Source organism: Otolemur garnettii, unplaced genomic scaffold (genome assembly GCF_000181295.1).
Source record: "Otolemur garnettii isolate 467f Iridium unplaced genomic scaffold, OtoGar3 scaffold00095, whole genome shotgun sequence".
Classification (NCBI taxonomy): Eukaryota; Metazoa; Chordata; class Mammalia; order Primates; family Galagidae; genus Otolemur; species Otolemur garnettii.
In genome coordinates this window covers 7,397,711-7,411,006 of record NW_003852490.1, presented here as the reverse complement: position 1 = coordinate 7,411,006, position 13,296 = coordinate 7,397,711, and the positions used below count along the sequence as shown (strand labels likewise).

At 41.6% G+C, this 13,296-nt stretch overlaps 1 protein-coding gene across 8 annotated transcripts in view; it reads left to right on the top strand.

The window, feature by feature from the left end:
* LTBP1 (latent transforming growth factor beta binding protein 1) overlaps nucleotides 1–13,296 on the top strand; it is a 437,504-nt gene that overhangs the window by 332,543 nt on the left and 91,665 nt on the right. For all 8 annotated transcript variants that reach the window (XM_023516658.1, XM_023516653.1, XM_023516654.1 and 5 more), the window contains 2 exons: nucleotides 309–431; nucleotides 9,274–9,396. In XM_023516658.1, the coding sequence (XP_023372426.1) occupies nucleotides 309–431; nucleotides 9,274–9,396 (246 nt within the window). The remainder of the gene's footprint in view (nucleotides 1–308; nucleotides 432–9,273; nucleotides 9,397–13,296) is intronic.

The following is a 13,296-nucleotide window of genomic DNA, read 5'->3' as shown; positions in this document are numbered from 1 at the left end:
TGAGTGACTGAGGATAGTGTGCAGACGTCCCCATTTGAGTGACTGAGGATAGTGTGCAGACGTCCCCATTTGAGTGACTGAGGATAGTGTGCAGACGTCCCCATTTGAGTGACTGAGGATAGTGTGTAGACGTCCCCATTTGAGTGACTGAGGATAGTGTGTAGACGTCCCCATGTGAGTGACTGAGGATAGTGTGCAGACGTCCCCATTTGAGTGACTGAGGATAGTGTGCAGACGTCCCCATTTGAGTGACTGAGAACAGCTTTGAAGCACTTCTTGCCAGCTTCTCTCTGCTCCCTTCCTCACAGATATTGACGAATGCCAGCACCGTCATCTCTGCACGCATGGCCAGTGCAGGAACACGGAGGGCTCTTTCCAGTGTGTGTGTGACCAGGGCTACAGAGCATCCATGCTTGGAGACCACTGTGAAGGTAAGAATTGTGCTTGATTTTGCACTCATAAAATGCCAAGATCAGATGGCAATCTGAACATCACCTCAGCCTCTGTCCTTGAACCCCACCTGGTGAAACTTCACAGTGAGGCATTACATCCCTGTGAAGTGGGGACAGACACACAAATAATGCAGAGAAGAGAGCAGGATCCAAGCTTTTTTGCACTACTCAGTGCTGTCTCTTAGAATCATGCCAGCCAAGGGCGTAAAGAACCAGTTTAACTTTACAGCAATAGCTGGTTTATCCTGGACGAATAGTTCTGAACTATAACAGCTTATTTACATAGGACCAACTTCCAAATTTCCAAGTAAGTAAATACAGCTTAACTTTCCTGACAACTGAAAGGTTTTTAAGAGCCAAACATTAATTCAGTTCTGAGCATCTTGCATAAAATGTTTCTGAAAGCTATCCCACATGGATGGCGTTGTGTGGTCGTGAACCATCTCCACTCGTGCCCCAGCTGAGGACCTCCCTGTGGTGGTCAGGGCTGCTGAGCCCATCCTCTGTGTGGAGAGAGGAGCATCTCCCAGCGTGCTGTTGTCTTCCCTCTGTCACCAGCCTGTCACTTGAGAACTTTGGGCATTCACTGACCACCCAAACAATCTTTTCGCTCCCTCTTTTAGAGCCTGTCAGTTGTGAAAGCAGACACATGCACTGGCGGGGTTGTCCCCACATGCAGAATCAGAGCTTTTGAGGGAGAGTCTGAACTCCACCTTTGGGAGAAACAGGTGAACGTTTCAGGGAATGGTTTTGTGACACACATTTCAATGGCCTCAAGTCCTTTTCTGCTCCAAGTTCTGTCCACTGGAAAGATCCATGATAGTTTATAGCATCTTGCATTTCTGACCAGAGAACTTGGCACGGCAGTTACAAAGGGGCTGAGTCCCCACCCCTACTCTGCTGCTGTGGCTGGGAATGTGAAATGACTCGGCTCTTCTTGGCAGAGTTTCAAAGGTCTTAAAATATATACAGTTTCTGAATCAGTAAATTAACTTCTAGGATTTTATCCTAAGGTGAAATGTTCTTAAAAATGTTAACACCAAGGAAAAGTTGTAAGCAATATACCTATTGAAAAATAGATAAATGGTCAACTAAGTGACACATCAATATAGTAAGGTATGATTGTATCTGAAAATTTATGTTTGAGGAGCTTTCTAAAGTATGGGTAAATATTAATGATTCAACACAGTTGTCCAAGCTGGAAGGGGTAGTTGTGTTGGGGAGATGCAGTTATGGAAGAATCTATTCTAGAACTGAGTAGGTGGTAAGTTGTATGGCAAGGAGCTGAAAGCCTCACCCCACCATCTGTGTCACTCTTGCCCTGATTCCTGGCCAAGCCAAGAAGGTAACCAGGCAATTAAGTCTCAGGTAGTTGACATTCATCAGAGGGCATGATCCTGTTTTCTTTGTTTTAATGTGTAACCATCTTAAGAGAAGTCTAAGGTTTTTATTCTAAAAATGTCCATTACATGAAAAGTCAAACAAAAACTTTTTAGCCAACTTTTTCTTCATTACTAATATTAATATATATGTTTCAAAGATAGTTTCCCTAAGAAAGCTTCTTTTGGAATATGTAATCAGGTCCCTTTCTCTTAAAAGTCAGGACTAGTTTCCCTGGTGTGTTCTGGGTTTTAGATGGGATAGGAGTCCACCCAGCTAATTCAGAGCTGCCTCTGAAACTGCGTTAGCTTGTCAGCTTGCTGATTCCCAGCTAGAACAGTTTCTGACCCCCAGTGATCAGAATAAGTAGCCACAATTAACGGAGTTGTGACTGCTGCATCTCCACTGCTGCATGCTTCTCGCAGCTGGGGAAGGAAGCGCCATCTCTCTCGCTGCCCTTTATGTTTACATGTGTAACTTTGCTCTGATAACTCTGACAAAGCCCTGTTTCCTTATGACATTATGCTGTGAGCCTGCCGGCCTCCCGTCTAGTCCTAGTAGAGTCCTGCTTCCAAGTGTTGTGCTCTGTCTGTGCGCTGCTTAATCCGACATGCTCAGTAACCCTCAGTCCGCGATGATGGGGAGGTTGGGGGGCTCAGTCATCCTGGTTCTTACACTAATCTTTCCTCAGCCTCCAAAAGAGATTGCTCCCTGCATGTCTCTTATAAAGCCTGAGAAGACTCATTACTTACTCGCTCTTCTTGTACCTTTTCCTTCTTGGCCATTTCTTTGTGGACAACATCAGAAAAAGTGGGGAAGACCTGATAATATTTCCTTCCTTCGGATATTTCTTTCCAGTTCAGAGTCATTTGTTTATTCATTGATCTATTTGTTCAAATAGGTACGGAGTGTCAGGTTTGTGGTACTGTGTTCTAGGCACAGTGCATACGGAAATTCCTGCCCTTGTGGAGCTTACATTCTAGTGAGAAAGGTAATACATACGCTGAATAAGTAAAATGTGTACTTTGTTAAATGGCAATAAATGTTATGGAGAAAAATAACATGGGGTAGTTGAGGGAAGGCGGTGATTTTAAATAAGGTGCAAGTAGAGGCTTCTTGAGACAATGACATTTGATTATTTATGGGAAGAGCATTCTGTTCAAAGGAATGGCAGGTGCAAAGGCCCAGGGGCAGGCTTTGTGGAAAGGATGAGGCCCTTCACACCAGCATTTTCAGCTTTTAATGCCTAAAATGAATATTCAAAGGAAGATATGTGAGAGGACCCTTGCATTTCAAATTCAGGGGTGAGTTCTAGACTGAGGGCCCTCAGCACATAGAGTGTTTATAGCTGTGAAAGTGGATACAGTTACCAGAGGAGGGAGTGTGCTTAGGGGAGCAGCCCCCTGGACTCTCCAAGATTTGGGAGTAAGGAAATCAGGAGGAACCAGCAAAGGGGGCTGAGGATAAAGTGGCAAATGAGGAAGGAGAAAAACTAGAATCCCAGAGGAGAAAGTGCTTCATGGAGAGGAGAGTGACAAGCTGTGTCAAACATTGCTGCTGTGTAAGAAGAGGGCTAAAAGTCAACCATGAGATTTTTAGTAAGATAAAGGTCTTCAATGACCTTGACAAGCTGCCCTTGTTTTCCTTAGAACCTGTTTCTTAAATCCTAGGAGAAATATGGCTATTTACACCACCCGAGGCTGAACAGAACCATTTCCAATGGTTGGGTTCTCCTAATGTTCAACCTACTCTTTTTGCTTTGGGAGTAGATAAAGATCTTGCAAATGATAGAGGCTGGATGAGGTGGTTTATGCCTGTAATCCTAGCAGTCTGCAAGGCTGAGCCAGGTGGATTGCTTCAGCTCAGGAGTTTGAGACCAGCTTAAGCAAAAGTGAGAGCCTGTCTATAGTAAAAATAGAAAAACTAGCTGGTTTTTATTTGACATTGTGGTGGGCACCTGTAGTCCCAGCTACTTTGGAGGCTGAGGCAGGCAAGAGGATCTCTTGAGGTCAGGAGTTTGAGGTTGTTGTGAGCAATGATGCCATGGTACTCTATGGAGGGGACAAAGTGAGACTCTGTCTCAAAAAAAAAAAAAAAAAAACTTGCAAAAAAGCTTTAAAACTAACTCTAATATAATGCACAGAGTTTTTAAATGGATGTGATTGTTTATAAACACTTCATGTGTTTGTCCCCTCACATTCATTATTTCTTTTAGATTTTGGAAAGGGAATGAAAATCATGCTACTTTAAAGTAGTATGAACGGAATCAACACGCTTCCATTACGCTGAGGCAAACGTCTAGGTCGTGGAGCATTTTTCTTGTTGCTGAAATTCATATTCTCAGGATTCTCCTTGATCTTCTTCAAATTGAGATTTTTTTTTTTTTTTACATAATGCCAGTGATCAAATAATGCTTCTTGTTTTATCTCCATTTCCTACAGAACAAAGAAAGAAGTCAAACCTAAAAACTGATCACCTATAGTACACTCATTAAAATAGTGGTGGAGCTATTAGAATAAATATGTCACATTTGGAGCTCCAAGGCCAGAACTCACCTGAACTTGGGAACGTAAATGGTCCAGCCACTTTTATTTTATTTCATTTTATTATTCAGAGTGTTACATGCATATATACATTTTGGTTATAAAGTGTATTTGTACATTTTAGAGCAGAGTTATAAGTATGCCCTTCATGCTAAATGTGTGCCCATTAGGTGTGAGTTAACCTAACCCTTCCTCCTCCCTCCCGCCTGCCTGATTCCCATTGAGTTGACTTCCACACGAGCACACTAAGTGTTGATTGAATAGTTCCAATTTAGTATTAAGTACGTGTAGGGTTTGTTTTCCCATTCTTGTGGTACTTCACTTAGGAGAATGGTCTCCCTGTACCTCCAGGTTGTCACAAAAGATACTAGATCACTGTGTGTGTGTTATGGCTGAGTAGTATGCTATGGTATACATATACCACACTTTATTCATCCACTCATGTATTCATGGGCATTTGGGTTATTTTCACATCTTTGCAATTGTGAGTTGTGCTGCTATAAATTATCGTATGCAAGTATCTTTATGATTTTTATCTTTTTTTTTCCTTTGGGCAAATACCTAGTAGTAGAATTGCTGGATCCAATGATCATCTACTTGTAGTTCTTTGAGGTATCTCCGTTCCTCAGATGTGCCAGTATTCCATGGAGGTCATACTAGTTTGCAGTCCCACCAGTGGTGTGCAAGTGTCCCTTCCCCCGCATTCTCTCCAGCACTCATTGTTTTGGGACTTTTGCCACTTTAGAAAACAGTTTTTTCAAAACTTAAACATAAACTAATTGTATGACCCAGACATTCTATTCCTGGACGTTCACTCAAGGAAAATGAAAGCGTATGTTCACACAAAGCCTCATACATGAATGTTTATAGAAAGTATTAGTCATGGCCAAAATGGAAATACCCAAAATGCTTATTAAAAGGTGAATGGGTGAACAGATTGTGGTATATTTATATAATGGCATACTACTCAGCAATAAAGAGGAATGAACTACTGGTGCATCTGAGAACTTGGGTGAACCTCAGAAATGTTAGGTTGGGCAGAAGCAAACTACAAAAGGGTGGGAAGGCCAGTGCCATGACTGGCGGTGGGACAAGATGTGTGCACATTCGCCAGAACTTGTTGAACTAGACTCTTAAAACAGATGAATCTATTGTATGTAAATCATGGTTTAGGAAAGTTGGAAAAGCACATTAAAGAAAAAGTGATAATCTGCTCTGGTGGAGGTAAAGTCAGGTCAGCTGTGTTTTATGTTTCAGGATCAGTATTCAGAAGCATCTTAATTGTGGGTGAATACTCATCGTAAGAACTTGTTTTTACTTTGGTAGGAGGAAATGATAACACCACTCTCCTTGTTTGTCCTGTGAACAGTACAGAACCCAGTTAACTGGTTGGTTAGGTTCTATGAGGAAAAGTTAACTGATGTCACCGTACTGGACGTGGATAGCAGGGCGTGTAAGAGAGATTGCAGCAGGCTCCCCATTCACTTTTTCCTGGAATTGCTCGTGTATTTTAGTAGCAATCAGAATAATTTGTGAGAAATGCCATTAAATGCCAAATTCTGTGCAAACAAGGTTGTGCTCCTCAGCTTTCTTCAATGTTAAAAATTTAAATCCTTCACAAATACAACAAAAGGAGGACTCATGGAGTGTGTTAGGAACACTGAGTCCTGACTAGGAGTAAATGTGGGAATAAGCAGCACTCAAAACAGATCTGCCCAACATTCATCTGCAGTGAGGGAGGCTGGGCTCACACTGAAGTCCTAGCACTCTGGGAGGCCGAGGCAGGAGGATTCCTTGAGCTCAGGAGTTTGAGGCTAGTCTGAGCAAAAAGGAGACCCCCATTTCTACTAAAAATAGAAAAGATTAGCCAAGTGTCATGGTGGGCATCTGTAGTTCCAGCCTCCTGAGTAAGGAGGCTGAAGAGGAGGATTGGTTGAACCCAGGAGTTTGAGGCTGCCGTGAGCTGGGCTAAGGCCACTGCCCTGTAGCCTGGTCAACAGTGGGAGACTCTGTCTTGAAAAAATTGCAGTAGAGGGGTCATTAATTTTTCTCATTGTCACAGTCAAAACTTACTATTGTTTATGTACACCACTTCTGGTTTCTCATATGCTATATACCTCTGGCCAAAAAAAGCTGTTTGAGAGAGAGCAGTGAAAAGACTTTGTGCAGGCATACTTGTGAGAAACTGAGGCAGAATCCCATATGGCTGGGTTGCAGGCATAAAAACCCCCTGACCTAAGGTCTGCCTGGTCAGTTGCAGGCATAAAAACCCCCTGACTTAAGGCCCTTATGGGAGTGGAAGCTTGCAAACAAGTTTTCTGTACATCTTAGAAATTTCTTAATTATGCCTTGCTTAATATTGAAGTAACTGCCTCCAAAGTTGAGGTCAGCAGGGCAGGTATTCAATCCACCTTCCTCCTCCAAGCCTCAGGCTTCATCAGATAAGAACAAAAGAAGTAACGGCTAACAACCTGTTCTCCATTAAGTTATGTTAAAGGGATTATGTTCAAAAGGATTATGTTAGAAAAAGTGATATCAGTTAATCTGTAGATTACTAGGGAGGAGCTGCTTACAAGATACTCACAAGATGTTTATTCATAAGATGGATTATGGACTGTAATGAATATTAATGAAGTCATTGGTGTACAGTGCGCATGTGCAGAGGGATTGTAATGACTATTAATGAGGTGCAGTGCGCATGTACACAGTGGACTGTATAAGCCAGGAGAGAAAGAAAGAAACTTGTCACATGCCTGAGAGAGCTGTGAACCCTTTTATTTAAATATACAATTTCAATATGCAGGTTTATGCTCCATAGCACCACTTCTCCATGAGACCCTAATGGCAGCAATATACATTTAAAAAAATCCAGGCAACGTCAGCCTATTTGTGATAGCTGCTGAGTGAGGACTTCACTAGGCTTTTTTCAGTTGTGCTGATTTGCCTCCCATCCAGAAGTTCCTCCACTATATACACTGCTGCCAAGACTCCAAGTACATTTTTTTGTATTATATGAAGCGTTTTGGGGCCTTTATGACGTCTTTCCTCTAAATTCATATGACCCCTAAAGTTGGTGCTATTCTTTTATCAAATCATTATATTTTGTGACATTTCTTAAATCATTTTGGATTTATAAAAACAATTTAATATCTTATATGCTTATTATTTATTTATTTATTTTATTTTGCAGTTTGGGGCCAGGGCTGGGTTTGAACCCACCACCACCAGCATATGGGGCCGGCGCCCTATCCTTTTGAGCCACAGGAGCTGCCCTATATGCTTATTTTTATTAACATATATATATATATTTTAATTTCTTTGATTTTTTGTTGTTATTGTCATTAAGACAGAGTCCCACCCTATGCCCTGAGCAGAGTACAATGGCATCATAGCTCACTGGCATCATAATCTCAGACTCAGGCTGTGGGCATCCTGTCTCCAGAAGCTGCTGGGATTATAGGTGCTCACTGCTGCGCCAGCTGGGTTTTTCTTTTCTTTTTTTTTTTTCTTTTTCACTAGTTGGGGAAATGAACTCTTGCTCAGGCAAGTCTCAAACTCCTGAGCTCAACCGATTCTCCCTCCTCAGCCTCCCACAGTGCTGAGATTACAGGCGTGAGTGCTATAATTTGCGCCTGGCTATAATTTGGTTTTTTGAACAAACATTTCTTTTTGGGGGCATAGACCATGCCAGAAACTTTTAAATCTTTTTTTTTTTTTTTGAGACAGAGCCTTAAGCTACTACCGTGGGTAGAGTGCTGTGGCATCTCAGCTCACAGCAACCTGCAACTCTTGGGTTTAAATGAGTCTCTTGCCTCTGCCTCCCAAGTGCTGGGACTACAGGCGCCCACTACAATACCCCACTATTTTTGGGTTGTAGTTGTCGTTGTTTGGCAGGCCTAGGCTGGATTCGAACCCACCAGTTCTGATGTATGTGGCTGGCACCTTAGCGGCTTGAGCTACAGGCGCCGAGCCTTAAATATTTCCTATAATGCATAATAGGAAATATTTATGTAGCTAGATATATAGATAATGCAATATATGCTCCCTATTTATATATATATGTAAAATAAAATGCATGTATAAATAGATCAAGCATAGTAGAACCTCTGTTGACCACCCAAGGGACAGTAACAAACTGGTCAACATATGGAGGTGGTCAACATAAGGAGTTAGGCCTGTTGTACTACTGCTACTCACATGTGCCTGTCTGGTCTGTGAACATTAGGTCATCTTAAGGAGGTGGTCAGTGTGGGGAGTTGGTCAGCTATGGAGGTTCTCCAATATCCTTGATACACTTAACAATATGCATTTTTGAAATATTTTCTTCTCTACCATCACCAAGAGCATAACCAAGTAAACTATTGTTACAGAATTTTGACTTCCCTTCTTCCATTTAGTTTTATTTGATGTTTAAAACTTCCCTTTTTTTTTTTTTTGAGACAGAGCCTCAAGCTGTCCCCCTGGGTAGAGGGCCGTGGCATCACAGCTCACAGCAACCTCCAACTCCTGGGCTCAAGCCAGTCTCCTGTCTCCGCCTCCCAAGTAGCTGGGACCACAGGCGCCTGCCATAACGCCCAGCTATATTTTGGTTGCAGCCATCATTGTTGTTTTGCGGGCCAGGGCTGGATTCAAACCTGCCACCTTAAGGTGTATGTGGCTGGCGCCTTAGCCACTTGAGCCACAGGCGCCAAGCCAAAGCTTCCCTTTCTTATTCAAAGCCCAAGTCCTTTCAAAATGTTTTAGTTTAAAAAAACTGCCAGTCAAAAGTTTGCCATGCATTTAGAATTTTGCATTACAAATGATATAAGAACAGTGCATCTTTGTGTGATAAGAAAAAGTGTCTGATTTTATGATCTGTAGTTTATTTAACCTTTTGAAATTTTTTAATTGGCTTGCAGATATCAATGAGTGCCTGGAGGACAATAGTGTGTGCCAGGGAGGAGACTGCATTAACACGGAAGGGTCCTATGATTGCACTTGTCCAGAGGGATTCCAGCTAACTGATAACAAACGGTGTCAAGGTACTCGTCATTTTTTTACTTACTTCATTAGTTCCTCCATTCTGCAGTGCTTCCCGATGATACTCTGTGGTTTGGCCACTTGCTTTATATATAAATTCTATGCCAGTTTGTATTATTAAGATACCTCTCTTGGGTCTGCATCAAGTCTGAGAAGGCATTGCTTTGTCTCGGACCATGTCAGCTGAAACTCCACTCATGTCCGAACTGTGCCCTCCTCACTTCTCATGGTGCTGGGCTGAGACCACCCGTGCTTTGCTCTTCTTCCATTTACCAGCCTTGGAACAGGATTCTACATTATCTCCTCAGCTTGTTTAGGTCCTTCGTGGGAGTATTTCATTTTGTCCCATAGTTGATGTTTATCTGTCCTTTTCCAGGTCCCTGTTTCTACCCACTATTGCTTTTTTTTTTTTTCCTAAAATTTGGGCAAACTGGGTCCAAATTATGAAGGATGAGGTTTTATATTTTTTCAAAGTGCTCTCACATTTAATCTCCCAAACAGTGCTGTGGACACAGGTACTAATAGGAACACAGCAACACAACACAGGTACTAGTAAGAACAATCTCAGTCACCGCTTTCCTCGAGCTGCTTCAGTGTGCTGAGTGCTGGCGGTATCTCCCAATTCTTACAGCAGCTTAAGAGATAGATACCTCTCCTATGTGCATGAGCAACTGAGGCTCAGAAAAGCTGGTTACTGTGCCCCTCTCTCATGAGAAGTAGAGCTGAGATTTGAACTCAGGTCTTTTTCCTACATAGCCATACCAGTTAGTATGACATTCATAGTCAAAAGAAAGGTGACATTAAGATGAAGTGGTTTTTCTCACAGGATTAACACATCAAGTCATTTTGACACTGTGGCTAAAAAATTAGGTTGTCTTGATCCTGCTGTCCCAATATTTTTATCTATATCTGCCTGCCCCACGTGTTTTTCTGTATTTCCTACTCTTAATAAATCTATGCCTGTGTTTCCATTGAAAACTCACACTTATGGCTCAGCGCCTATAGCTCAACTGGCTAAGGCGCCAGCCACGTACACCTAAGGTGGTGGGTTCGAATCCCCAGCCCGGACCCGCCAAACAACAATGATGGCTGCAACCAAAAAATAGCCGGGCGTTGTGGCGGGCGCCTGTGGTCCCAGCTACTTGGGAGGCGGAGGCAGGAGACTCGCTTGAGCCCAGGAGTTGGAGGTTGCTGTGAGCTGTAATGCCACGGCACTCTACCCAGGGGGACAGCTTGAGGCTCTGTCTCAAAAAAAAAAAAAAAAAAGAAAACTCACACTTATATCTATCTTTACATCTATGTATTTCTGATACTCAGATAAATGTTCTTTTTTTCTTATTATTCCTCTGTCATTACTAAATTTTCCAGTATATTCCAAAGTGCAAATAAATAAAATATTTTTGGAGTTATCCTTTATCCATAGTTACTGAGCATGCACAACTTTTTTTATTCTGGATTGTCATAAACTCTGTCTCCTCTTAGATGTTCCAAGTAGGAATATTCTTGAAGGAGAAGATAGTTTCTCCTGTCTAAATCTTGGGGCTAGAATATTGTTATATCATATGTCTATATAATTGTCCACACCCAGCTGTGTGTTGCTATCCTAAAGCAATATGATGAATTTAAATTCTTTAATTTTTCTAGTGCAGTAATTGTGCCTGGATTTAATGCAGTAGAGAAGGAACATTTGAATTATAAATTTATGTGAGAATATTTCCACTTTGAGACTTTTACATTTTAACAAAATAAATCATGGTTTATATAAAAATACCAACAGATTGAAAAAAAGAAACTAAATGTGAATCCTATTTTTATTACAAGCTTTATGGCTTAAAAGCAAAATTTTTTTTCTAATTCCTCTTTGGTAACAATTTCTTTTAGCCAAATCGAGGCAAAACCCAAGTTTTAGTATGAATGGCCCAAGGTTTCACATCGCAAATGTTCTAACTTCTAGAATTAAATCACACGGAACTAACTTAGTCATCCGATTCATTAATTGCCCTTCTGTAGTCTCTCAATATATAAAATTTATGTCTATGGTTTGATATCAGCTCTCAAATATGTGACTGCCCCAAACAGGGGGGTTTGTTGAGTATCAGTCATCATGAAATTGGCTTCATTCTCTGTCACACTTATTCCTATATGTCTGTTTGAAAACTGTAAATCTAAATAAGTGAAAAGCATTTGTGAAACAGATCTGAAAACTGTTTTAGGGTAGTGTCTGTGAATTTGTCGTATCAGCTTCCTTCTCCTATTGGAGGGTCTTTCTGATGGCACAGACACTCTCCTTTGTCTCTTCCCACTGTCACTGAAGGCAGCCTTGCCATCTTTCCTCTGCCTGAAGTCAGTAGCTGACTTTTCCCTAATCCCAGGATCATCCCAGCATTCTCTAGATAGGCATAGATTTCACAGTTTAATTTTGAATAATGCACTCAACGGCAATGCTAATTACCATGGACACGTTTGAATAAGAATCTATATTAGGCACAACCTGTAAACCTTACCTGAGATTCTGAAGATACTTTCAAATACAGTAAGGCATTTTCAATTGGAAGCGTGTTTAAGATTCTTTTTCTCCCACAAAACTAATGATGATATATAGACAGTATGGAATTTCCATGTTAATAGTCTCTTTAGGAATGTGGCAGGATACATTTGAGATTCAAAACACAGTTCAGTTTCATGTTTTGACTTACACATGCCAAATTGTGAATTTCTGTGGAATCTCGGACCCATGAAGGAAACCCAATTTAAATATAGTCTGGCTTTCAGCTCCGAGTTACTAGCAGCATAGTTTAGAAATGCCTCCGTAAGTACAATCCAAATTGAATGCATATGTTCCAGATATTCATGTTGTTTTTTCTTAGCAGTTTCCTGGAAAAAAGTCTGGGAATTCATCTTCAGTTCCTGTCATCAACCTTTTTAGATAATTATTTGTTAATCAGTGACTTGCTTTGACGCAAGAACTTTGTGCACATTAATTCTCTATGCAAAGTTGCAAAGCAGGTAGCTTTGAAAGGACCACATTGAGGCATATATAAAAATAAGGAGGCCTTGGATAGCTGCTAGGTCTTGACAAGGTGGATAAGGATTTGGGGCTTGAGCCCCAGGCCAGTGGAATTTTGTGGCATTTTCTTGCCCAGATATCAGAAATTTTATAAAAGAAGTAAAGAATTTCACAGAGTGAAATCATAATGAGAAGTAGACAAATAGGAAATGATTCACCGATCTTCCTTGAAATAGCAGAAAATTAGTGACAGTAACAAGAATGGGAGGATTATTAAGAAAATAGGAGTAGTTTCTCCTTGGCTTCTTATTTTGGTTTAGCAGTGACTAGGCCAAATGGTCTGAATTATAGGGCAGATGAAGTGGTAAAGCGTTCAGTATTACCAAAGAGAAATGGACAAATCAAAAATTGCAAAAATTTCCATTGTATAATGATATCAAGTCAAAAAGAAGAGCCCCAGGAGAGGCAGGGAAAGGAGTGACTTTATTGAGGACCCCAAAGGTGGTGGCTTGGCATGTTCTAGAAGTTACTAGGAAGAGCTCATAATCTATAGTACCAGGGGTCCTCAAACTTTTTAAACAGGGGGCCAGTTCACTGTCCCTCAGACCACTGGAGGCCCAGACTGTGGGCCCTGGGATGAGTCGGCTGCTAAGCAGGACAGGCAATGGCTGCAAAAACACCCAGCGGGCCGGATAAATGACCTAGGTGGGCCGCATGTGGCCTGCGGGCTGTAGTTTGAGTATGCCTGATCTATACCTTTTCCCTGTGCCTGTTAAGCTTTGCGCTATTTGTGTGGGTTCCTATATTAAGGACCTCTTTAGGCTTGGCGCCTATAGCTCAACCGGCTAAGGCGCCAGCCACGTACACCTAAGGTGGCGGGTTCGAATCCCCAGCC